The sequence below is a fragment of the Festucalex cinctus genome, chromosome 2 (assembly GCF_051991245.1).
Source record: "Festucalex cinctus isolate MCC-2025b chromosome 2, RoL_Fcin_1.0, whole genome shotgun sequence".
NCBI classification, from domain to species: domain Eukaryota; kingdom Metazoa; phylum Chordata; class Actinopteri; order Syngnathiformes; family Syngnathidae; genus Festucalex; species Festucalex cinctus.
In genome coordinates, this window is record NC_135412.1 from 39388990 (window position 1) to 39416489 (window position 27500).

Here is a 27500-nt window from a genome sequence, read left to right on the forward strand (position 1 = left end):
TAATTTCCGCGTCTACTGCGGTGTTTTGAGTTTTTTGTGTGGCTAGCCTCGCGTTAGCGCCCTGGCTACCACGGCTCGTGGTTTACCCTATTTTTTCCTCCGCTGGCTTTGGCAGCGTTAGCGCTTCTCTCGGTTTATTAGCGCCGCTTTCTCCGACGGTGTTGCCGTTTGGTTGTTGCTTTTCTTTTTGTGCCTTTGCTGGTGAGGGCAGCGTCAGCGTCCCCGCTCCCAGCTTACGGCGTCGCGCTTCTCGCTCGATTGTTTGTCTTACTTACTTTTGTGCGTGCCCCGCCTGCGGTGCGCACCTGGCTTCAGCTGTACAGGTGGCGTTCGCGCCCCTTCTCTCAGCTTGTCGCCGCTTTCGCGACTGCTGTCTGCCCCTCCCTTCTATACGGGCTGTCCTGCGCAATGCCTTGGACCTCCTGCATTTGGAGGTGCCTCCACAGGCTCAATCGGCGTCTGAGAGCGCTTTCTTCCGGCGCAGGCGCCCTTCCTCGGCCTTTTCTGTCCCCGCATCTGAGGACTATCTGCGGGAACTGCATGCTTGCTGGAGGGATCCTGGGGCTCTCTCCCGCCCTTCGGCTGATGGCCGTGATTTAGCATCGATGCACGATGCTGCTAGTGTTGGCTTGGACCGGATGCCTGCTGTGGAGCCGGCTGTCGCATCCCTCATTGTGTCCCCGGAGGAGACCCTTCGGCCATCTGTGCGATGTCCTCGACCCCAATGTCGTGTGACTGACGGCCTTCTCACACGGGCCTATGGCGCTGGTGCACGTGCTGGTCGCATTGGGAACTCTTTGGCTTACCTCATGCTTGCTCTCTCTACATCCCTGCAAGCGGACGGCGTGGAGGCTGCTGTGTCCTTCAGTGATGCAGCCCTCCAGGCTTTTGCCCTCATGACTAGGGAACACGGCCGACTCATGTCCTTCCTAGTGCAGGCGCGCCGCCAGGTGTGGCTAGCGCAGTCCCCCTTGTCGGAGGCCTCTAGGAGGGCCCTCCGTGGTGTTCCTGTGGAGCCGGGGGAGCTTTTTGGTTCTGCCGCTGTGGGTGCACTGGAAAGGACGGTTAAGGCTCATAAGACCAGGAAGCAGCTTTCCAGCCTCAATAGGACCCTGCCTCCCCAACAGGGTAGGCCTGGGGCACGCTCTGCTTTTCATCGCTTTCCTCAGCCCCGGCCTGCCGAGGCTTATGGCACCCGGCGACCCCCGCAGAGGCCCGCTGGGGACTTTCGCTCCTCTGCCCGCTTGCCTTCAGGGCAACCACGGGCTGCAGGCCCCACCTCTCCGGCCCCTAGGGGCCGGAGGGCCAGGGACTGTGGCCTTGGGGCCGGCCGTCGGACATTTTTCCCACCAGCAGCTCTGTTACTGGCCTGCTCGTGCCTCGGACCCATGGGTGGTCTCCATCTTGACCCACGGGTACGAGCTGCAGTTCCGACGCCGGCCTCCTGCTTCCTGTCGGGTCAGGGTGACTCATCGCCGACCCGGCAAAAGCCTCAGCTCTGGACCAGGAGCTGTCCGCCCTCCTGGCCAAGGATGCGATCGAGGCCGTGGACCCCCTGGCACAGCCCGGGGGCTTCTACTCGACATACTTCCTTGTCCTAAAGAAGACCGGTGCTCCCTCGCTCCGCGGGTCTTCACTCGGTTTGTGGAGGCTGCTCTGGCGCCCCTGCAGTCTGTGGGCATGAAGGTGCTGCCGTACCTCGACGACTGGCTCCTCTGCGCGCCGTCGCGGGCTCAGGTGATCCAGGACACCTCCGATCTCCTGTCTCATGTGGCCCGGTTGGGTATCAGGGTCAATTTGCCCAAGTCCTCTCTGGTCCCCTCTCAGCGGACGGACTTCATTGGTGTGAAGTTGGACACCACGGTTATGAGAGCCCACCCACCTCCTCGCCGACGATGTTCTTCGCCTCCTTGCGCTCTTTCGAGGGGGCAGGCTGTTGCCTTACGTCGCCTGCTTGCGGCTTTTGGGCAAGCTGACGTCCATGACGGCTGTGGTCCCGTTGGGTCTGCTGACACTGCGCCCACTACAGAGGTGGCTGAACGGCTTCCACTTGGATGCCAAGTGGCACCGCCACCGGAGGCTCAGGGTGTCCCGTCGGTGCCTCCTCGCCCTGGCACCTTGGAGGGAGAGGGCTTTTCTATTGAGCGGAGTCCCGCTGGGTGTGGCCCCCGCCCGCCGCGAAACAATCACCACGGATGCCAGCCTCACGGGCTGGGGTGCTGTCTGGCAGCACAGGACGGCTCAGGGAAGTTGGTCTGTGCGCGACAGGGTCGATCACATCAATGTGCTGGAGCTTCGGGCGGTGTACTTGGCACTCATGCACTTCTTGCCATACCTGAGCGGACGGCATGTTCTCATACGGTCGGACAACACCACGACCGTGTTTCAAATAAACCGTCAGGGCGGCGTCAGGTCCGCCCGTCTGTTGGAGACCTCCCAGCACCTTCTCAGGTGGGCTGCTCCCCGTCTGGCCAGTCTACGGGCCACCTATCTGCCGGGGGTTCGGAACCAGCTCGCGGACTCTCTCTCCCGTCGGGGTCCTCCTCCGGGAGAGTGGCGCCTCCACCCAGAGGTGGTGCGCATGATTTGGAGCAGCTTCGGCACGGCGGAGGTCGATCTCTTTGCCTCCGAGGACTCAACCCACTGCCCACTTTGGTTTTCCCTGAGCGAGGCCACCAGCCCTCTGGGTCTGGATGCACTGGCGCAGCCGTGGCCGGAGTGCCTTCTCTACGCCTTTCCGCCGCTCCCTCTGATATGGCTGACGCTTCAGAGAGTTCTTCAGGAGGGGCACACGCTGTTGCTGATGGCCCCCTTCTGGCCGGCCCGGACGTGGTTCCCCCTGCTCCGTCAACTGTGCTCCGGCGAGCCGTGGCGTCTCCCCGACAGGGAGGACCTGTTGTCTCAACAGGGAGGTCGGGGTTGGCATCCCGACCCTCGGCGCCTTCGCGTATGTGTTTGGCCACTGAGGGGCCCCAACCGCTGCTGACCGGCTGTACAGAGTCTGTCACGCGGACCATTCTTAATGCGAGGGCACCGTCCACTCGGCAACAGTATGCCAACAAGTGGAAGTTGTTTGTGACGTGGTGCGGAGAACGCGGGGTGGACCCTGTTTCGTGTTCCATCCCCACCATCCTGGTTTTCTTGCAGTCCCTCCTGGATAAGGGCAGGTCTCAGTCGACTCTGAAGGTGTATGTGGCAGCTATTTCTGCCCGGCATGTTGGTGCTGATGGCGGCTCCGTGGGGCGCCATGAGCTGGTGTCCTTGTTCCTCAGAGGGGCTCTGCGTCTTCGTCCCCGCCCGGCTCCTCGGGTTCCGGCGTGGGATCTGCAGTTGGTGCTGGACGGCCTGTGCAGGCCTCCCTTCGAGCCCCTGGCGGGGGCGGACCTTCTATGGGTGTCGCGCAAGACTGCACTCTTGCTCGCCGTTGCCTCCGCCAAGCGCGTCAGCGACCTACACGCTTTATCGGTTAGCCCTGAATGCCTGCGATGGCACCCGGATGGCGCCGGCGTCACTCTGTGGCCGAACACTGCCTTCATTCCCAAGGTGTTGTCTGGCTCTCGTTCTAACCAGCCTCTACGGCTTAAACGTTATGTACCCACTCCTGCTGATGGGGGGGACAGGCCGGAGCTCTTGTGTCCGGTGAGAGCCTTGCAGTGTTACATTGACGCTACGGCGGGCATTCGTACGTCTGCCCAGCTTTTTGTTTGTTATGGTGGTCCTACCAAGGGCTCCGCTCTCTCCAAGCAGCGCTTGTCTCACTGGGTCGGGGATGCCATTCGCCATTCCTACCTGCTGTCTGGCCGCCCCCTGCCGTCAGGGGTGCGCTGTCACTCCACCAGGAGCGTTGCCACGTCTTGGGCCGCCCTGAGGGGTGTTTCCCTGGAGGATATCTGTGCTGCTGCCTCATGGGCGACGCCTTGCACCTTCTCCAGGTTTTATAGCGTGGATGTCGCCTCTCCCCATCCGCTTGGCGTGATCTTGGGTCCTGCTGGGGCTTCTCAGTGAGGTTTGTGTCTGAGATCCCTCGCGACTACGCCGGTATTAGTCATTCAGTGCTTAAAGCACCGCCTTCTGGCGGTCGGGAGGGACGAAATAGAACGAAAGTTACAACTGTAACTACGGTTCTATGAGTCCCGGACGACCGCCAGGGCGTCCTGTCGCTCGGAATCCTCGTGTTCACGCGAGAAGATTCCGTAGGAAACGAACCTTGGGTGACACCGGAACTTATACCCTTCTAGGGTCACCAAGGGGTCACAGGTGACTAATTTGGTATGCATTACTCGAACTGCGCATGCGCGAAAGGAACATTCAGTGCTTAAAGCACCGCCTTCTGGCGGTCGTCCGGGACTCATAGAACCGTAGTTACAGTTGTAACTTTCGTTTTAGACTAAAAGCTTTTTTTAAAACTATATTTAAAAGCTACCATTCTTGTATTATATTTTGAGAATTTTACTAAATAGAACAGCTAATCCAATTGTTCTTTTATCTACTTTTGTGTTGACTTTGGCAAATATGTATGTGTCTAGGCTAGAGCTGTGGCCAACAGCAATTTCCATGTATGTGTGCTTTGAGTGTATTTATGTGTTGTACTGTTTTTCTGGCGGTCAATAAACTGCTGAGGTGACTTTTGCTGTCCTTTTCACATGCGAAGGCATTACACTGAAAGCATACTGAAAAAACAATTGCTTTGAAAAAACTTATACAGGCACAGTAGCGGAGAAAGACTGTGGTACAGGTAACAGAAAAAGGGTCCAACTCTTGAGAGCTCACAAAAGGTCGCTTTGACCTAAATAAATAAAAATAAATAAAATAAAAAGTATTCTAGTGCTAGACTATAACTCAATGTTAGTGGTTTAACGTGACTACCTGATTGGGAAGAAGAGGCAGTTCAATCCCAGCATGCTCGGCGTCCACCAAATTCACAGCGTCTGTGGCGGTGGCAGGTGGAGGTGTGGTGTCAGAAGCCAGAGGGGACGGAGGCTCGCTGCAGATGTTGGGTTCCCCCGATTTGCGGAGGGACAGGGAGAGCGCGGACGAGGGTTGTCTTGGCAACCGTGAGGAGGAACAGGGCAAGAGCTTCCCAAGTGCTCGCTTGAAGTCCCTCATGAAGAGCGGGTAGATGATGGGATTCATGGTGCTGTTGCAGTAGCCCAGCCATGTGATGGCGTCGAAGAGCGCCAGGGGGACACAGCCGCACACTGCCTGGATGAACGGCAGCATTTTTAGTTCGCCTCGCCTTGAAGTTCAGTGGTCATGACAGTAAATTCTGTGGAGTACATTTTACTCTATTTGGTCCCCCTCTAAACAAAGTAAAGAAACAAAAGAATTTACACTTGGAAGAAAGTAACATTTAAAATAAATAAATAAAAGTGACTCAATTGACGGCGAATCTACTCCCTAAGCTATGCAGCTCCTACTGTGTGTTAGTATAACGCTCGTGTCAGCTGGATACTTGACTCCAAGGGCCAGTGTTTTTTGTTTTTTTGGATGGAAGAAAACGGTAGGAGTGGCATAGCGCATGTGGGAGAAGTGATAGTCTCCCAAGCTGAAGGTTGTGAGTTTGTTCCTCAACCCTTGTGTAACTTTTTTTTTTATTAATAAACTAGTAAACTAGTCCAATTGTCAAATCTCTCCTTGCAATTTTTTTTTTTTTTTTTTTTTTTTTTTTTTTTTTTTTTTTTTTAGAACTTGTGAGTGAAAAATCCTTAATAGTTTTTTCCCCATGGGATATGCAAATACTCTCGTACAGACTAAAAATACTGTGAATAAAATTTACTCTGAGTATTTTTGCTTTTTTCCAAGTGTAATTTTTGCTGTTTAGAGAGGGACCAAATAGACTCTTGTTTACAGTAAATTACGTTTGAGAAACAATGGTACTTTATCTGTCGCCTTATTTAATGTTACTTTGTACTAGTGTTAACCCCTGTATTTTATTATTTTTTGTAAGTAGATTATATTGAACATTTCAGATCTAAAACTATTTCCCATAAAATTGTCTCTTTGATGAAAAACAACTTGACACACAATTACAAAGTGGCTAATATGGCTCCATACTATGAGTTGTAAATTAAGCAGTTGGATTAACATGATTGTTGGAACGTTATTGCCGTTGGATTAATGTTATATCATAACTATAATTTACGATTTTTGAACCTTTCACCTTGAATCCACCTCCTGTCTGTCCCATGTATTTGTGCGTGATGCACCCGCTCTAGCTGCAGATTTGAAAGGGGGTGTGTTACAGAGACACATTAGTAGAGACAAGATTTTACAAAATCATACAATTTTCATCTCGTTTTTGTTCATGAACTACAAAATGTCCATAGATTGTTGTCTAGGTTTTATTAAGTGACTTATATTTTCGTCTCGTTTTCATTAGTTGAGGAAAATGCATACTGATTTACTCCCATTTATTGTTTATGAATGAGGATTTTAGTTTTGTCCAGTCTAGTTTTAGTCCAGTGAAAAATGTGTGTTGACGAAATTATTTTTTTACTATTCGTTGACGAAAATAACACTACTTTGTACCTCAAGAGGTTATCGTGAATCACAGAAGTGTGAGTGCTTTTCAAGAGGATTTCAAGAGGATATTTTGTGGTGATGCTTTAAAAATAAAACTTGCACGCACAAAAAGACTAATTTACAGAAAAAGAAAAAAAATGCAATAATGTTTCAAAATTATGGCTAAAATAGCAAAATTATGGCAGTTTTTGGAGGGAGAAGCTACATTGATTTTAGTTAAAATTTTAACAGCCTAAAAATGTCTTGTGAGAAAACATTCAGGTGTTACTGTATATCAGGAGTGTCCAAACTATGGCCTGGGGGCCATTTGCGGCCCGCCGTCCATTTTTCAGTGGCCCGCGGCATATGCTAAAAATGGAATTTGACTCAGTTAAAATAAATTAACAAAAACAAAAATGTTTGGAGATGGTCAAAGTAAGAAGGGAGGGTGTTGAAAAACAGGTGCCATTAAAGGTTATTTTAAAGTAAAACTAACCAAATAACCAAAACTAAAATTCAAAAAACAGTTTCAATAACAAAATCAAATAAAACGAAAATGCTTTTTAAAAAACGAAAACTAACTGAAACTACATTTTATGTTTACAAAACTAACTAAAACTAACTATAATTATAGCAAAATGTATTTTGTTTTAGTCTTTAATTTAATGCATGAGCCTTCGGGGATGATTTTAAATGTGATTTTTTTTTTTTTGTAGATTTATTTTGATATAAACCGGAATAATGACGTTTGAAAGTTTGGTGTTTTTTAAATATTACGCACAAGTAGTACACATTTAAAAAATAACAATAATAAAATAAAACTAATACTGAAACTAACAAACTATACTAAAACTAAGCATTTATTTATTAACTAAAACTAAATAAAACTAACAGAACTACCCTGAAAACTAATTAAAACTATTACTATTAAAAACAAAACTCAAAACAAAAATAAAAACTAACTAAAATAAAAAATTCCAAAACTATAATAACCCTACTGCCATATTACAAATAAATTGGTTTATATACTGTAGTATTTTTCTAAATATGCAAAAGCATAAATCAATTATTTGTACAATTTTTAGGACTATACACAATTTCTCTTCATAACATTATGTGGCTCTTGCGTCCTTCTGATTTTCTGTATGTGGCCCTCAAATGAAAAAGTTTGGACACCCCTGCTGTATATTATGAATGTTTTTTTGCATGATTAAAACAAAACAAAACTGGAGTGCACACATTTGAGTGAGCCTGTAATACATAAATCTTCAAATTAAAGAGTAATAGGAAAGAAGGAGACAGCTGCTAGAGGGCAGCTTCCATTTCGATCAAGATGAGGAGGTTGGGTGCAGTAGAACAGAAAAGAGGCGTGTGTGCGTTTCACGCACCACATTTAGTGTTGGAAGGAAGACGAGCACACGCGCAGTCTGCTCTATGTGATGCAGTTTTGCGCTGGGGAGGTCGGTTGTGGGGGCTGTTTGTGAGAGGGCACAGATGGGAAATCAAAAAAGTCTGGATCATTGAACGCTCGGAAAAAAAACAGCACAAGTGTCATCGCCAATTTAGATGGAGCTGTTTTGGACGGTCATTGCAATGAAAATCAACAAGTGAAGATGAATAACAGGCATAAGTGGTGACGACAAATTGTTATTTTCTTGATTCCGGAATGAGTCAGCGGGCAGGCACACAGCTTGAAATGCCAATCTACAGTGCATGTATGTCTTTGTTGGGTAGATTGGACTTGACGCCAGGGCTGGCAAATACAAAAATAGATTGGTATCCAAGGTTCTTGGTTTCTTGCTTGTGAATGAATTTAACGCTGAAACGATCGCGAATACATAATTGAGAGAAGTGACAAAACAACCTCTGACTCAGTAGGACACCAGACTGGCGGGGGTAAAAATCTGCTAATTGCTATTTTTCTTGAGCAATATCATACAGACGAGTACCGTAATATTAATAAAACTGGATGGTGAATGCTGGGAGACAATCACAATGTACATCCATTGGCTTTGATAAAGGTGGCTATACGTTACCAACCTGAGCCATGTTGATGATAAAAAAGGGTAGCCAAGTGCAGAAGAAGAGTCCCAGAAGAACTCCAAGCGTCAGGCTGGCCTTCAGTGCCCTCCGACCCTGTCTGTGAGCCAGATGACGCTCACTGTTCACTGACGGCTACAGTCAAAAGTGAAATGGAAATTGATTTGTACAAAATATTATGGAATGATCATTTATGGAACAAGATAATGTGTTAATGTTACCCCACCACGAACCACTTGTTGCCTTTAGGGTTAGTTTATCCAAAATCTAAGTGAATATCATGAGCTTTAAGATGTAAAACAACAAGATGAAATGCCATTTTGCACCCTCCTCCAATCCTTCATGTGTGAAAGTTTATTTTTGCACCGCTTTGAATGAGGATCAGCTTTTTGTGTCATCAGTTTAAAAATTACTCTGCCTATTGAAGACTTGGTATTCTACTCATATCAAGCACTACTGTTTGAGTTCAGCTCACTGGTTTGTGTTTTGTCAAAAGTACCAAAAGTCATGATGGGTTTACCAACCCCCATAAATGAGAAAATTTGGAGCACAAACCACTGAACTTACATTTTTAAGCTTATTTCATTGGGGGCGGCACGGTGAATGACTGGTTCACACGTTCACCTCCCAGTACTGGGACTCGGGTTCGAGTCCAGGCTCCGGCCTTCTTGGGTGGAGTTTGCATGTTCTCCCCATGCCTGCGTGGGTCTTCCCCGGGTACTCCGGTCTCCTCCCACATTCCAAAGACATGCATGGCAGGTTAATTGGGCGCTCCGAATTGTCCCTAGGTGTGCTTGTGTGTATGGATGGTTGTTCGTCTCTGTGTGCCCTGCGATTGGCTGGCAACCAGTCCAGGGTGTCCCCCGCCTACTGCCCAAAGCCAGCTGAGATAGGCTCCAGCACCCCCCGCGACCCTTGTGAGGAATAAGCGGTCAGGAAAATGGATGGATGGATGAACTACTATTGGGCTGCTATATGATGTCACACTTAATACATAATTAATTGGAATATGTATACATAATAGTCAAAATGAGATAACCCTTACAAGTAGCAAAAATGCAGTACTGCACAACTTGATACAAATACTCGTTCTTACGTCCTTGTACGTGGAGTAATGTTCTAGTCAGCTGACTAACCAAGGATGCATCGGTTGTGAATGCTCAGCGACAAAAATATCCCAGGCTGAATTTCGTGCTGTTATCATGAAAAAGCGCTATACAAGTGAAAAGCCCATTTATCTTATGTACCAAATACGTCAGTCAGGGGGTAAGATGACAAGTACACAGCCATTACAATTGCTAAAGATAATCAGTTTCGAGGAAGAACGTAATCTTGTAGTAGCCTATGTCAACACTATATGGTTCATAATTGGATCTTAACGATCCAATCACAATCGCAAGTTGATTTAAATCTTTAAATCATGTTAAAAATGTTGCATATAAGCTTGGTAAGTTTACAACACGTTAGGCCTACAGCCAGATTATCCAGATGTCCACTATAACAAGAACATGACCCCCCCCCCCAAAAAAAAATAAAAAATAAAAATCCATGTTGTTCTTATGTGGGAAAAGATTAAAAATCAGCAAAAAAAAAATAATAAAATAAAATAAAAATTGTCCAGCAGGAAAAATGCGGGTCTGAAGGGGCTACGAAACGACCTTAAAAAAAAAAAAAAAAGGCCCTGACATTTCGACTTCGGTCCACCGGCCCAGCCAGTCTTGCCTAACATATCGTTCTGCCACTGATGTTTATTGATGATGTTTCATCATGTTTCTATATTCGAAATGGATTAATGGACTGGCCCTTCTAAATTGTGGGGCAGCCTCTTGTGGTAAATAGTGGAAAATAATCGTGACAAAAACTGCATCGGTCCCAAAAGAGGTCGGCCCACTAGGCATCTGCCCTGTATGCCAGATGGCCAGTCCAGCCCTGCCGACACTACTAACTATTAAACCAAACTGTAGCATTTGCCTGGTTTTGTCGTACCATACAGGGCAAGCACACTTGACCTCGTAAATCCATTTTGTGTGTGTGTGTGGGGGGGGGGGGGGGGGGGGGGGGTGATCAAACAAGTTAGCAATACGTAACCCAATTAGAAGAGGTGAACTGAACATGAACAAGTACAGGTATACACTTCAGCACATTATCGGACGACTGGGACTAGTGTGATTGCACACTTTCTTACCGCTACGTTCTGTGACACTGCAGCCTCTTGGTGACTGCAATCATCTCCATCTTGGTGAGCTCCATCCCCGAATGAAGGAGGCCGAGATGGTTCCCCGAGAGAGGGATGAGGGTGCGGTGGGTGGCTCAAGGCCGCGACCCTCTTAGCTTGTCTACGAGCTGCCAGAAGAATTCGACAGTATGTGAAGCAGATGGCACCAGAGGGCAAAAAGAAGGTGAGCACCGATGCCACCAGAGCAAAGGGTAAGGTGACCTGCAGACGGCACTGAAAGTAAAGGCCGTGGAGCTGGAAGTAGGACGCCGGGTACAACGAGTCCGAGCTGATGTTGGTTGGAGCCAAAGGTTGCCCGTTCAAGTGGCCTAAGCTGTGCCACTTCATCTCGATGGGCAGGAAAGAGGCGAGCGCCGCCAACACCCAAGCCGCCCCGACCAGTAGCAGCGCCCGAGGCAGGGTCATCCTCTGCTTGTAGCGCAGTGGCGAGATGATGAAAAGGTAGCGGTCAAGGCTGATCACGCACAGGTTGAGGATGGAGGCGCTGCAGCACATGACGTCAAAGCAGAGCCAGACGGGGCAGAAGGCCGGCCAAAGCACCCAGGCCCCGCACAGCACGTTGAGCATGGCAGGGGGCATGACCACCAGCGCCACCATGAGGTCCGAAAGGAACAAGGACACTAAGAAGCAGTTGGAGGTGCACCGTAGAGAGCGGTGGGCAAAAACCAACACGATGAGCAACACGTTGCCGCAAACAGTGACGAGGATGATGACGGTCAACAGGAAGGCGAGCAACCAGGGGCCGCTGCCGTTGATGTTCCAAGCGCTGTTGCTCGGAAAGCTGCTGTTGGAGCTTGTGAAAGAGGCTGAGTCGGGCATGGTGCTTCTGGTTGGTAGGTACCTGAAAAATTAGCTAGATGAAGATCCAGAAAAGATCTTCTGTCCATCAAAATGTGTCCTGATGTCTTAGAGTTGCTTTCACAAAATTCCAAACAGTCTCATCAATCCATCTTGTCCACAGCCAGGAGCATTAATAAGTCACCCAATGGCCACGAGAGTCCAAAAGAGAAGTGCCATCCAAGAATATGAAAGAGCAGAACAAGAAATTTTTCACACAGTGTAATTGTCTTCACAAGTCTGCGCTAGAGCTTGCGCTCTGCCTACCCTGCAATTCTTTCTATTCTGGGAGACGGAGCAGAGAAGCAAAAAGCGACACAAAAATCATTTTGAACGAGATGCATAGGTATCACGGTCCTTGTAATGCTGCGTTTAGAGTCTCTCGCTCCCCTTAATCCCCGTGTCGGCCACTCTAGCGCGCCTCCCCTCCAAGGCGCACAGATTCTGAGAAGGAGTGTGTCAAAGCGGCGGGCTGTTAATGCATAAGCATGCACGATCGCAGCCAAGTCACGCTAATTCCACACATCATTGACACTGTGTGGGTGGTGGTGGTGATCCATGTTTGGTCATGGTGTTTTGTACCAATAGAGGAAGTTGGGATGATTTATAAAAAGGTTTGTCTGCAAAATGCTTCAAAAGGTGGGTTTAGGTTAACCTAACTGGCATTGAGGTTATAGTTCACAGTAGCTTCTCTATTCAAGATATACTGTGATTCATCAAGCTTTTAGTGGAAACCATATCCACATTGTGTCTTTTGTCTTGGTTCACTGATTTGTGCACATTATAGTAATATCCATTGTCCGCACATTTTTAATAAAAATGTTGGGGAATCCTACTATTATTATTGGAGGGGATTTTAACACGGTCTTAAACCCGTTAATAGATCGTTCTAATAATACGATATATACAAGGCGATTACGATCCGCTAAAGTAATAGATGAATATATGGAGGATTTTGGCCTCAGCGATGGCTGGAGACTTCAAAACCCAACTAAGAAGGAATTTACTTTCTTCTCTGCGGTGCACCGATCATTCTCAAGAATTGATTTTTTCCTTACAAATAATTCTATTGTTGATAAAACTGTTATAAAAATACATTCTATAATTATAAGTGATCATGCACCAGTCTCCCTCACTCTACAAATTGACTCTACCTTTAAACTTCCCCCGATATGGCGTTTTAACATCTCATTACTGAAAGACGTAGAGTTTGATAAAATTATTAGAAGGGAGTGGGCAGATTTTTTGGAAATAAATGACTCTCCAAATATATCTCCATCTCTTCTCTGGGAAGCAGGGAAAGCGGTAATTAGAGGGAAAATTATATCATATTCAACTTATAAAAAGAAACAGGATCAAAAATTTGAAAAATACCTGGAAGATAAAATTAAACAACTAACGGATGAATATGCATTAAACCCAAATAATCAAATATGGATAGAACTACAGAATATAAAAATACAGTTAGATAACATGTTATCTAAAAAGACAGAGTTTATAATACAACAGTTGAGATATAATAATTTTGAACATAATAATAAATCAGGTAAATTCCTGGCAAATCAACTTCAACGGAATCGGGAAAAATCTCTTATAACGGCTATTAAAGATATAAATGGTGAATGCACACAATCACCAGAAGAAATTAACCATATTTTTTATAACTATTATCGAAATCTATACTCAGAAATTAATAGACCTAACCCTGAACATATTGAGGTATTCCTAAATAGCTTAAATATACCTCAGTTATCTACTGAACATAAAGATATTCTAGATGCCCCGCTTACTATAGATGAGTTGTATCGTGCTTTAGACAGTATGCCTAATGGCAGAGCACCTGGTCCAGATGGCTATCCGGCTATATTTTTTAAACATTTCTGGTTAATGTTTGCTCCATTATTTCTAAGAGTAGTAACTGAAATTAAAAGTAAGGGTGATATACGTCAAGATATGAATATAGCAGCAATTAAACTTTTATTAAAGCCAGAAAAAGACCCCACCCTCCCGTCAAGTTACCGACCGATATCACTAATTAATACCGATATTAAAATTATCGCTAAGGCCTTGGCATCTCGACTAGAGACAGTAATCTCGACAATTATTCATAGCGATCAAACAGGTTTTTATTAAAGGTCGTCATTCTACTAATAATATTAGGAGGCTCTTTAACTTGATTAGTATGTCACAGCGGTATGATAAAAAGGCAGTTGTTATTTCGCTGGATGCAGAAAAAGCCTTCGATAAAGTTAACTGGTCCTTCCTCTTTGCTGTCTTAAATAAATTCGGCTTCGGGGAGTCATTCATTCAATGGGTCTCAATATTATATGATTCTCCTAAAGCTACAGTTACTACTAATGGGATTACATCACAGAGTTTTACTCTACAAAGGGGAACAAGACAAGGGTGCCCAATGTCTCCTTTATTATTTGCTATATTTATTGAGCCGCTTGCATTAGCTATACGTCAGGATAGACGGATCCAAGGAATCCACTCCGGGACAATAGAACATAAAATTAATCTATATGCCGATGATATACTACTCTATTTAGAAGAACCTGCTATCTCGCTAGGGGAAGCATTTAACTTAATAACTAAATTCTCTCACTTATCAGATTACTCTATTAACTGGACAAAATCAACATTATTACCTATTACAGAAAATTCATGGAATCCTACAAGTCAGGATCCACACTACTCCTTTCCTACAGGTAATTTAAAATACTTAGGTGTTAAAATTTCACCAAAGTTAACTGAATTAACTAATTTAAATTTTTTACCATTATTGGATAGTATCCGTAGTGATATGGAGCGCTGGAATAATCTTCCGATCTCTTTAATAGGACGGATAGCTACTATAAAAATGAAAGTTTTACCAAAGATTAATTATTTATTTTCAATGATTCCATTTAAACCTACGTCTAACTGGTTCCAATCGCTAGACTCTGCTATCATAAAATTCTATTGGAATAAAAAAAAAGCCAAAATTAGTCTATCTACTCTTCAGGAAAGTAAATCTAAAGGAGGTTTAGAGGCACCAAACTTTATGTACTATTATATAGCTAATCAACTACAATATCTTGTGCTATGGACACAACCCAACAGAGATACTAACTGTTGGTTGGAATTGGAGCAGAAGGATTGTAATAATCTTAGACTGTTAGATTTACTCTTTATTACAAAATCAATAAGACGACATAATTGTTTTAAAAACCCAATGATAGCCGCCACCCTGACTGCCTGGTGGAAGGCATTAGAAATTACAAACTCCCAATTGGCGCCCTGTGGGCTCTCTCCCATTTGGCATAACCCCGACTTTCAACTTAATAATCAGTCGTTCCATTTAAGCTTATGGGAGCAGAAAGGAATTACACACCTTCATCATCTTTTCTCAGATAATAAGTTTATATCGTATACAAACTTGGTCCAGAAATATGAAATAAAAAATGGAAATTTCTTACATTATCTGCAAGTTAAAAGTATGGTTAAGAAACAAATCCCAACACTTCAGGATACGCTCCAACTGCCTGTCTTAGCTAAAGATATTATAAAGCTTTCTCCAACAACAATAAAGAAAATATCAAAAATATATAAGTTATTTTTATACACAAATAAAACGTATTTACCGACTTTAAAATGGGAAAAAGACTTGTCTATAGTTCCGGAACCAGACTTTTGGACCCAAATCTGTGAAAATGTATTTAAAATGACCAAACAGACAAATTTGCAACTTATCCAATATAAGATACTTCATAGAACATATATTACACAATATATGATGAAAAAAAATGGGACTCTCTGACTCCGACATTTGTCTCCAGTGCTCACAAAACACTGCCGATACTTATCTTCATGCTTTATGGTCATGTACTCCAGTGCTGCATTTCTGGACTAAAATCTTGGAAAAGCTCGCTGATATATTAAACTGTAGGCTTCCTTTATCTCCAAGATTGTGTTTACTAGGTGACTTAACAATAACTGAGCTACCATGTAAACAATCCCAATCTATATTTATAGCCCTTACTATTGCTAAAAAAATAATCCTTGTCAATTGGAAAAATAAACAATCTCTGAATATCGACCACTGGTTAAACGTACTAATAAATTATATCTCAATGGAAAAAATCTCTGCCTTAAATAAAAATCAAGTATCAAGATTTAAACAAATATGGTCTATGTACATAGAATATTTTAATCTTAATTTGGCAACTTAATCCTGCCAAGATTCTGCCTGTTAACGAGAGCCACCACATCGTTACAACTTCTGTTTTCGCTGCTTCTGTATTTGGTATTTTGTATCTGATTGTTTTTATTTTTATATAGTCAGGAACCTAGTTGCTGCTAGTGGGCTCAAGCATACCACACTATACGACACTTTACTCGCTAACTCCTTAAGATTTATTTCTAGTGGGCACTAAGCATCAACACTTGGTGTTACTGCATGCTAATTAGTCAATTTTCTTGACGCCGTCCCCCGTGGTCGGGCGGGGGTGATTCGCCCTCCTGGATTCTCCAACCCTGTTTAAGACATGAAGATTTAACAGGTTGCAATGATCAGGATCCAAAAGCTATCATCCAAGCTTAAGTTGCTGGAGATGGTTTCACACAGGCCCGTGATTCTGGGCTCAAACCTGGCCAGTCCAGCACTCAGTCTGTCTGAACATGTGACCAGTGTGACTTTTAAAGTAGGACAGCAATCCATTGAGGTTTCAGTCATGGAACGCTGTGCTTGGGATTGCTTTGGACTTGTTGAAGTGGGAGACAACACACTGGTGACTGGGGGTGGTGTGGGGGCATTTATTTATTTATTTATTTTTTGTTACATTGCTTGTTCATATGCTATGAGCATTGTATTTCATGATGATATACAATATGCATCCTTGAATGTTGTGTTATGACTAAAAGCCAGTGATATGTTGGAGATTCTAACTCGTTGACTGCCACTGACAGCTATCAACGTCAAAAAAACATTCTAACTGGGCTGGTAGTGTGTGAATGAGCAGAACGCAGAATAATGTGCACTGCGCGTGTCCTCATCCCCCATGGGGGTCCAAATTTTGTGCGAAAGGACGCATTTGCGCAAATGGATTTGGATGTGTGCGGATATGCGCTTCCATTGCGCATAAACACTCCCGTGAGGTGTCCACATTTGCGAAAAGAAAGAGAAAGGCGATGATTGTGGCAATGACGAGACTCAACATTTGACCAGAGGAAAGCTCCAATGTGCACTTACAGAGCAAGACTTGACCAGGTACCTCAAGTCGGGAGCTACCAAGAGGAAAGAAAAGCAAAACAAGAGGAAGCGTGTGCTTCACTTGAAGGCGGGTATGTTGTTGACACAAAACTTTGTGGCTCGATCCTGCTCATTAGATAGGAATCTGCCTCTATACCCGGCAGCCTTGATGAACATTTACTGAATATCTTCTGCATTCAATGGATGAAAAAGAAGGAATTATAATGATCAGTTTATGGCTGTACACAAAATGTAGCCCAAATTGTCTACTGCATTGGTTACAGTCAGCATATCACTTCACCTAACCATTTGGTAACATGTTTTTGTTTTTTTTGCCCCTGATGAATTGTCACATTATGGACAGCGTGTGACTCGATTAAACGGTTTTGCGCTGGATTGACATTCTGCCCGTTCATTGGCAACAACTGTTTTCGAAACTGATGCATTTCAAGGGTATGAAGGGCTCAATTACGTGGATGTGTCAGGAAAATGGATGGATGGATGAATGAAGAGGAAGTGATCACGACGGCTATTTTTCATCACTCAGAAACTGCAGCACAAACCTCAGTAAGGTTGCTTATTTGGTCTTTGGTCTTGTTAATAAATGTCAGTTCATATTTCAGATTTAGACTATAAGAAAGCTATTCGTTAGAATATGTCACCTTGTGTTTTTAAGAATCTGCAGTATAATTATTTCTTCTCAATAATTATCTTTTGTGCACAACGGAGTTGTTTTACTGACAATCAGATTAAGGCAGTAGTGTCCAAATTACGGCCCGGGGGCCATTTGCGGCCTGCCGTACATTTTTCAGTGGCCTGCGACATATGCTAAAAATGGCATTTGACTCAGTTCAAATAAAATAAACAAAACAAAAATGTTTGGAGATGGTCAAAGTAAGAAAGGAGGGTATTTTTAAGTTAATTAAAACTAATGAAAAAAACTAAAACTAAAATTCAAAAAACAATATTGTTACCAAAATAAAATTTTAATGAAAATGCTTTTTAAACTAACTGAAACTACATTTTATGTTTACAAAATTAACTAAAATGAACTATAATTATTGCAAACATGTCCTTCATTTTAGTCTTTGGTAATAATTTAATGCATGAGCCTTTGGGGATGATTTTAAATGTGATTTTTTTTTTTGTAATTTATTTTGATATAAACCGGAATAATGACGTTAGAAAGTATGTCACACAGAAGTGACGTCATCAAGCAGCAGCCAATAGAAAAGCACCTTCAGATGACGTTGCTCCCATGGTGTTTTTTAAATATTGCGCACAATACACGTTAAAAAATAAAATAAAAAAAACTAATAATACTGAAACTAACTAAACTAAAACTGAGCATTTAAAAAAAAACTAAAGTAATAAAAATGAACAGAACCACCCTGAAAACTAATAAAAACTAACTAAAATGAAAAATTCCCAAACTATAATAACCCTACTGCCATATTACAAATAAATTGGTTTATATACTGTAGCATTTTTCTAAATATGCAAAAGCACAAATAAATTATTTGTACAATTTTTAAGACTAAACACAATTTCTTCATAACATTATGTGGCCCTTGCGTCCTTCTGATTTTCTGTATGTGGCCCTCAAATGAAAAAGTTTGGACACCCCTTGATTAAGGCTTTCTATGTTGTCATGTGCAGAGGTAACCACTAGGTGTCAACTATGCATCCAAAATATTTGTACTTAATGCTTTTAGAGTAAAGTCAAGTCCTTTAACCCCAAAGTTATTGGCATAGAAATTGCACAGATGGATTTGAAATTCAAAATTGCAATGATTGTGACCTCCACCCCATCTCATTTAAATTCACATCAACTCTAAATTGAGAATCAACCTGCTCCCACTTAGTGTGGATTGTATCCAATTACTCAGTTCGCATTTCCAAGCATTTGTGTGGAAATTACACACCCTTCACATTATGTTGTTTTCATACTGATTTTATTACATAAACACAGACTGCCCTGATCAAGCATATGTAATACAGAGCCACACTGGGAGAGGGTCTTCCAATAAGCAGATATGGGTGTCTAATAGGAGGACGGTGCAAAAGGTGACGCCAGCAGAAGCAAAACAAAAATTGTTTAAAAAAAAAAAGAAAAAAAAAAAGACACTCCTTTGATGACTTGAGGCTACTGGTCCTGTTGGGGGGGGGGGGGGGGGGGGGGGGGAGACATTGGTTACATACACTTAGAAACATGGCACAGCTTATGAGACAACAATTTATAAAAGCGCAACAGGTGTGTACTTTACCTAACGGTGATGTTGGTAAATATAACACTTTATTTGTTTGGGCATATTGCAAGTATAAATACTGTATTTTCTTTTATAAAATAACACAAAAGGTGAACATGTTAAAAAAAAAAAGCCATCACGTGTGCTATAAACAAAGTTCTGTTTCCACACATTTGACCAAAACTGTATTGCCTCCTATATACTGGTGTGAAATGTGCGTTGACTTAACTGCAGATATAAAAAAAATAGATATATTATTCAGTCTTTTATTTGATATGGACACCACAAAATCATTAGACAAACCAGAAACCTTGCTTTAAGAGTAGATAAAATAGAAGAAGGTAAATATGATATAGACAACTAGTACACTTTTTAAAAAAAATCAGTATTTTCAGTAGGTTCTAAGGGTGTCACGATTTCGATTTTTTATCGAAATCGATCGAAATTACGTCACGATTTCGAGCATCGAAATAGAAGAGAGGACACACGATTCGATGCGAATTTCAGGCAGGGGTTTGACAAGGGAGTGAAAGTGGAAGGTGAACAAATAATAACCGCATTTGACAGAACTGACAGAACGGAGGAGAAACAACAATAACCAATAGGGGTATAATACACGGATACACAATAGCGTCGCGCTGGCACAGTCGTCCAATCGGAGTGTCGCGCTGGCACAGTCGTCCAATCGGAGTGTCGCGCTGGCACAGTCCTCCAATCAGAGTGTCGCGCTGGCGCATTCAAACTGAAGTACCATTATACGGGCACCAGCCGACACAAACACACACATACATACTAGGGGAGCGGAGCCGGCGGCGGGCCCGAGCCGCCAGCCTATAACAACGGGAAACACGACAAACATGACGGGACATTTACGCAGGCATCACAAAGATTTAGATTTATCAAATTCAACTAGAAGTGGGAAAACAACGGTCCAACCAACTATTTCATCCTCATTTACAGTGAAACTTCCACACACTTCAGCTCGCGCGAAACGCCAGATCCATAGGTCTATTTATAGCAGCAGACCTGCAGCCTTGGAAAACGCTGGATTCAAACATTTAATTAGTGTACTTGAACCACGCTACAGTATGCCCAGCAACTGTAAATGTTGGGATATAGTTTGTTCAGGCTGTATTTGTTCCATGACTTTGGATACAATATATTTTTTGTTGTTGTTGCACATTGCACATTATTTTAAGAGGAACGCACAGCACACTGTTGTAACCAAAAACAGTCAATAGATGGCAGGCACCCACTGTGACTTTTTGTTTTTGTTTTTTTATTTTTTATTTTACACTTCAGTAAGAACAAGACGGTTAACTTTATATTGTAAATAAATTCTTTGAATTTGATCATTCCTGCCTAATGTCAATTATCATATATTACATAAATTTACACAAAAATAATATGGAAATTGCATCACCTATATGTAGCCGATCTTTTGAAATAAGATTTACTGTACAATGAATAGAACCAATGATCATAGACTAGCCTTAGCCTACAGAAGCATATGCCTCTGTGTTATAAAGTGGGGGAGCGGAAAAAAAAAAAAAAAAAAAATCGAAAAAAAAATCGAATCGTGACCCCAAAATCGAAATTTAAATCGAATCGTGGAGTTGGCGAATCGTGACACCCCTAGTAGGTTCCAGTCAATAATCAGAGGCAAAACGAATGGCTAGTTTTCAATTATTGCATCAATATAAGTTTGCAAAGCTGTAAGAACTTGGCAATGTGGAATTTGATTCTTCTGTCTTACCAATGAAGCTAATTTCTTTTCGAAACACTTTTTGTGTTTTTCTTATGCTACAGAATGGGAGAAAAACAAAATGCAGTGGCACAGACAGAGAGGCTTTTATTTATTTCAGTAGATATTACACTCAGCGATTTATTGAGCGGAAGCCACTTTTGAATGATATGCAGCAAAACAAAACAAACAAACAAAAAAAACAGCTCAGTATCATGCACCATATATGTTTAATAACTGCATTAATTAAAGATGCATTCTAATATTTGTCAAGGTATATTTTTTGTTCTCATTAGATTGCACCAGTGTACCTTTTGTTGTGACCTTTGTGTGTGTTTATGAATCTTACCTTTTTATGCAGCAAGTAATGTAACCTCAAGTCATTCTGACAGTTGGCATATGCCATGCCGAGGCCCATCCCCGAGCCAAGCGTAATGGGCCAGGTGCGCCCTTGAATCAGAGACAAGATGTAGTGTGTGCAGCATCAGATGGTTGTCTGTTCATCAGGTACAGCAGCAAACAAATTCACTTACGTTTGAAGAAGATGACAGAAAACACAATTCCCAAGCCTAGACCTGTGCCTACAAAAAAAAAAAAAAGAAGTAAGATCGTGAACACCCATTAATGTCATACCATACATGACATCCAAGTTATAGCCTACTGGCAACACTCAAGTGTTTTTAATAAAATTTGGATTTGCTGTTAACATACAAGTGGAACACAGTGTTTGCGTACACTGCTTTAATATTTGATGTTCTCGGATAATTATTACACTACAAGCAGTTAGCTACAATTTCCTTACTCCAAAAATAAAAATAAAGGTGCAAAATAATGCTACTGTAGTAGGACACTCCCACCCTTCACAAATAAAATACCCAATTTAAATGCACGTCGCAGAGCCTGCTTTTATGGATAAACAAAAATCAACAAACCAGATGGTGTTACAATGACTTATTTTAACTTCCAACATCGTGAACTAATTATCCACCATTATAGTAACGGCTCTGATGTTTCATTCGTGTCGCAAACCTGATGTGTTGTTCGTGTAAAAAAAAAAATTAAATTTTTTTTAAAAATTGGTGGTCATTGGCTTGCCCTTCGCTAGTTAGCTACCTTACAACTCAATGACAACTGCTGTTTTAAAAGCTGTCGCTCTGACTCGCTCACTCTGTTCCACATGCTTGCCATAATCGCACTAAATACAGAGAAACTTGGGGATATTTACCGAGCTTAATGACACCATCAGCAAGGCATCGGTCCCACTTTTTCCCCAGCTCTTTCTCAGACATGCTGAGCTTTTAGCTTGAAGCAGGCTCCAAGTGTCAAAGTTGACTCGTGCTGCATTCACGTGCAACAGAATAATATAATTTAATAACAATAATAATAATAATAATAATAATGCAGGTCACAAAAACCCGGATGCAGCATAAGGTCAGAATAAGACACAAAGAATAAGACTATGGGCGTAAAGAAACTATAAATAAAAACCGTACAAAATGTCAATAAAGTGCGATGTCAAAAGAGGAAAAGCGGAGACACTCACTTATGCTTGTCTTCATGAACGCAGCACATAGATCTCGCGATAGTTGATACGCTTCCAGTGGGTGGGACCTATCTGTGTGGAACTCTCACACTGACCTGTATATACGACTGGATAGTCGATAGCGCTTACATGCCAGTGAAAGCCGTTGAAGTCACACGGTGGCCATTTTGTTACTCCCACCTCGCGAGCAGACAACTGTATAAACTCTACTATACGTACAGAATAGATGAGACATATACAGCTCTTTTAGGCAGTTATAGTATAAGGCCGGAGGCGGGTTGGGGGGTTTGTGCCGGGGTGGTTACTATTTTTTAATAAAAATAAATAAGTGGACGGTATGTGCTGCTTTGGAGACCCCATTTTCCTTTTTTTTGCTCAGTTCCATAGACCCCAATATTAATTTGGCAGAGGCATCTTTTGTTGAGTTAGTTATAATTCCTTAATTTAAAATTATTTTTTTTTACAAGTTTCCTCCTGTACTAAACATCATTAGGTAGATAATTTATACCTGTATTTAAGGCAAGTTGTATAATGTCATAAGTCCTCTTGTTTAATAAATTTAAAACACCATAAATCATGCTATTTCTACTAGGTTCTGTCTCAAATGTTCTCCAATTTCAATACTGTAAAATTTACAGTGTAAATGTTTAAAATCGCATACCGAGAAACGATTCTTGGGAGGAGCAATATGGCGGCCTCGCGACCTCAAACGTCCCCCCCATGGGCGATCCAGTCATATATATAGATCAGTGGGAACTCCCACAGAAATCCTTGCTGCCACCAAAATTACATACTTGTACCGTAGTTTTATTTATTTATTATTGGTAAGATTTTATTTACAATTCTCTAAGTGACATTTTGTTTACGACAAAATTGTAGTTTCTTTGCCATAGTATTTCTGCTTTCCTGAGACAAATTTGATTTGAGAAAATTTTATGACCCAAAAAAAATACTCCAACATTTAAAAAAAAAATAAATAAAAAAAATACATAAAGCGTGCAGTCAGCTAAGAGACCTGAAACTAGCGTATAACACAAAATCAACATGTACATCTTAAGAGTTTAGCATTAAATATTTCTTAAATGGAGCAATAATAACAACAACAACAAAACAAAAACAACAACAAAAAGAGGTAGAAACAATGTCTTTATAGAGTAAAGCTATACCTGTATTTGGCCTAAAACAACAAAATTCCCCTTAGCTCATACTGTACAATTGTTCTTTTAAAAAGTAATCACACAAATTTACATCACCTCGGCCATGAATGATTAAACATTTGACATATAAACTTGCATCACTACAAAAAACAAATGATGGTTTAACAGATCATCCATCGATGGTGAACACAACGTCATGGACCATGGGCCCAAAAGTTCTGGATGAAGCATTTTAGATTAATCATTGCACTCTGGCTGGGGTTTGTTTTCATGTGTTGTTGTTGCTGGCAGGGTGCTTTCATCTCTTGTCGCTCCCATTGAGTCTTTACTGATAGCCAGAAGATCTCGAAGCTCCTTGTTCTCAATCTGACCAACAAAGTGTGAGGAAGGACAAATGATGACCAAGAATGAAAAAAGGTAACAAAATATCGTCAGATAAGAATTTTCTGGATTTTTTATTTTTAACCATTGTACTGTCAGATAACCTTTTGGTAAAACTATTTTTGAAATCTAGACTAGACACCCGTATGTTATGATTAACATATTTTTTTTCAAGGTTAGCTGGTGTGTGACCAAATACAATTTCCATCCATCCACAACGGTCGCGGGGGTTGCTGGAGCCTATCTCAGCTGACTATGGGCAGTAGGCGGGGTAAACCCTGAACTGGTCGCCAGCCAATCGCAGCCAATTTGTAATGTTGAGTGACAAAAGGCTTTGTAACTACATAAGTATAATGTTTGTCTTTCAGGTTAGGATATTAAGGTTCGTAAACATGAAACGCAAAGCAATTTACAATTTTAACAGTTCGCATAACATTTGTAAAGAATAATTTAAAAAAAAGATTGAGAAGCTTAAATACTTATATGCTACGCAGAGTGGTGTCCTGCTGTTAGATTTGAGTACTGCATGCACAAACTATAATTCAGTGTTCCCTGTGGTGCATCCTTCGTGCCCCAGCTATATCACAGATTTTTAATTCATTCATCATACAGCCATTTCAAATATACAAACACTTCTATTTTAGCTAAAAGTATGCTTTAAATTCAATATTGTTGTGTGCTCAATGTATATGTGATGCTGCTCCAAAAGGGAAGTCAAGTCCTTTTTTTTTTTTTTTTTTTTTTTTTTTTAAATATACAATAATATAGTGTATACACACTAGGGCTGTCAAAGTTAAAGCGTTAATAGATTAATTAATCACAGAAAAAAGTTAAATTAATCACATATTAACGCAGATTAATCGCACTATTTTTTTGGGACCGCACTTGAGCCTTGAACGTAACCGCGGATCGTTACATTGAAGGCTGCGCAGGTTAGTGATGAGGTCAATGCACGGCATTTCCTACGCCTGTTGTTCCAAAATGAGCGGGGTGACTCCAGTTGGTGTGCTCGGTGGTAAATTTCGCTTTTTTTTTCTTCTCTTTCTTCTTCTAAGAGCTCTAGTCTTACCGATTCAACGTCTTATCATCATTGCTCTTCTTTTTTTCTTTTTTTTTTTTGTGTATGTGTGCGTGCGTTTGTGTGTGTGCGTGCGTTAGCGTGCGTGTGTGCGCGTGCGTGTGCGTGCAAATACGTATAAATTTATACTCATTAATTCACCTAAAACATAAAAATCCCATTACCCTTCACCTTAACCAGGTACTTCAGAGTCTCGCCAGAGTCGTGAGGTTCAAATGGTCATGAGACCAGAGAAAAGGTCAGAAAAAATAAAGAGAAAAGAAAGATAAATCAAAGTGAAATCCAGCACCGACCAAACACTTCCTGCCATGGTTACAAAATCAAAGTCTTACGCCAACCCCGGAAGCCTCTAAATTCCAACAAATTAACGAGATCTCAAGAGACCAGAGGAAAAACTAAAGAGAGGAAGGAGGGAAGGATTGATGAGGCAGAGTGAGATCCATAGAAGCCAGTACATCGAATCCATCAAAGTGAAATCCAGCACCAACCAAACCCCTCCTGCGTGGTTACAAAACCAGAGTCTTATGCCAACCCCAGAAACCTCAAACTTCCAATAAATTGAGATCTCAAGTGACCAGAGGAAAAACTAAAGAGAGGCAGGAGGGAAGGATAGATAAAGCAAAGTGAGATCCACAGACACCAGCACCCACTGATTCAAGGGGCTGTGGGAGGGAGAGGCGAATTCTGTTTGAGTTTCAGTAGATGCTGGTGCGATAGATCTGGCATGCATAAGGACCCCCGCGAGCCCCACCCCCACCCCCGGAAACCGGCACCGGGCAGCAGCGCAGAGAGGGAAGACGTGCCCACCCCACCTCCAGCCGTGTGAAAGGAACACAGCGGCGGGAGGGGGGAAGCAGAGGAGGGGCGGAACACCAGAACACCGAGCCCGGTGGGAAGAGGCCCCGGTCGTCACGCCAGCGTACTAGTGACACCTAACCCTGTGACTGAGTCCGCCAGCTCGCCGACTGGCGAGCTCTACCCTTACACCGTGAATGTGGCCCCACCCAGTGTATATACAAGTGTGTGCGTGTGGTGCATTAATATTGGGAGCAGGTGAGTCGGAGCAGAGGGAAAACATTTCCCCTACTCCGATACACCCGCACCCCCCCCCAAAAAATGAATATGTATATGTGTGGTGCATTAAAAAAGGGGAAAAGGGACCTGGAGGCAGAGGAGGACGGGCGGGGGGAGGCGAGGAGGGAGAGGCGACGGGGGTGAGGAAGAGGGAAGGGAGAGGGAACCACGGTGCACACCAGAGGCCCACTCGCCCCGAACCGCGCCGCCGGGCACGGAGCAGCAGACTGCGCCGGGACGGCACCGCCTCGGGCACCAGGGAAAGCACCCCAACACGGCACCCCACAGGGGGCCCAGGGAGCGGCCAAGACGCAACCGCCACCGAGCAGACAACGGGGGGGAGGGGGGCAGAGCTACCCCCGCCCGACCACGGTGGACGGCGTCAAGAAAATTGACTAACTAGCATGCAGTAACACCAAGTGGTGATGCTTAGTGCCCACGAGAAATAGATCTTAAGGAGTTATTGAGTATAGTGTCGTATAGTGTGGTATGCTCGAGCCCACTAGCAGCAACTAGGTTCCTGTCTATATAAAAATAAAAACAATCAGGTACAAAATACCAAATACAGAAGCAGCGAAAACAGAAGTTGTAACAATGTGGTGGCTCTCGTTAACAGGCAGAATCTAGGCAGGATTAAGTTGCCAAATTAAGATTAAAATATTCTATGTACCTAGACCATATTTGTTTAAATCTTGATACTTGATTTTTATTTAAGGCAGAGATTTTTTCCATTGAGATATAATTTATTAGTAAGTTTAACCAGTGGTGGATATTTAGAGATTGTTTATTTTTCCAATTGACATGGATTATTTTTTTTAGCAATAGTAAGGGCTATAAGTATAAATTGAGATTGTTTACATGGTAGCTCAGTTATTGTTAAGTCACCTAGTAAACACAATCTTGGAGATAAAGGAAGCCTACAGTTTAATATATCAGCGAGCTTTTCCGAGATTTTAGTCCAGAAATACAGCACTGGAGTACATGACCATAAAGCATGAAGATAAGTATCGGCAGTGTTTTGTGAGCACTGGAGACAAATGTCGGAGTCAGAGAGTCCCATTTTTTTCATCATATATTGTGTAATATATGTTCTATGAAGTATCTTATATTGGATAAGTTCAAATTTGTATGTTTGGTCATTTTAAATACATTTTCACAGATTTGGGTCCAAAAGTCTGGTTCCGGAACTATAGACAAGTATTTTTCCCATTTTAAAGTCGGTAAATACGTTTTATTTGTGTATAAAAATAACATATATTTTTGATATTTTCTTTATTGTTGTTGGAGAAAGCTTTATAATATCTTTAGCTAAGACAGGCAGTTGGAGCGTATCCTGAAGTGTTGGGATTTGTTTCTTAACCATATTTTTAACTTGCAGATAATGTAAGAAATTTCCCTTTTTTATTTCATATTTTTGGACCAAGTTT

The 27500-nt window shown here is 42.6% G+C and overlaps 4 protein-coding genes across 4 annotated transcripts in view; 1 reads left to right on the forward strand and 3 right to left on the reverse strand.

Annotated features, from left to right (window-relative positions):
- The window catches only part of LOC144014787 (uncharacterized), a 4534-nt gene extending 257 nt beyond the window's left edge, over positions 1–4277 (forward strand). Inside the window, exon 1 of the mRNA XM_077515052.1 lies at positions 1–4277. This exon is cut by the window's left edge and continues 257 nt beyond it. Coding sequence (XP_077371178.1) covers positions 1189–4005 — 2817 coding nt within the window. The 5' untranslated portion in view covers positions 1–1188 and the 3' untranslated portion in view covers positions 4006–4277.
- A 124-nt stretch (positions 4278–4401) lies between these two features.
- On the reverse strand, positions 4402–12027 carry htr6 (5-hydroxytryptamine (serotonin) receptor 6). The gene is made up of 3 exons (XM_077511787.1): positions 10727–12027; positions 8542–8676; positions 4402–5202 (listed from the first exon to the last, which is right to left on the reverse strand). The coding sequence occupies exons 1-3, from the start codon at positions 11594–11596 to the stop codon at positions 4846–4848; spliced, it is 1362 nt and encodes a 453-aa protein (XP_077367913.1). The 5' UTR covers positions 11597–12027; the 3' UTR covers positions 4402–4845.
- Positions 12028–18786: 6759 nt separating this feature from the next.
- On the reverse strand, positions 18787–22401 carry micos10 (mitochondrial contact site and cristae organizing system subunit 10). The gene is made up of 5 exons (XM_077511788.1): positions 22384–22401; positions 22066–22178; positions 21374–21421; positions 21190–21290; positions 18787–19002 (listed from the first exon to the last, which is right to left on the reverse strand). The coding sequence occupies exons 2-5, from the start codon at positions 22127–22129 to the stop codon at positions 18994–18996; spliced, it is 222 nt and encodes a 73-aa protein (XP_077367914.1). The 5' UTR covers positions 22130–22178; positions 22384–22401; the 3' UTR covers positions 18787–18993.
- Positions 22402–23169: 768 nt separating this feature from the next.
- Positions 23170–27500, reverse strand: part of sike1 (suppressor of IKBKE 1) — a 9665-nt gene continuing 5334 nt past the window's right edge. The window contains exon 5 of the mRNA XM_077515059.1: positions 23170–23906. Within this exon, the coding sequence (XP_077371185.1) occupies positions 23778–23906 (129 nt within the window). The 3' untranslated portion in view covers positions 23170–23777. The remainder of the gene's footprint in view (positions 23907–27500) is intronic.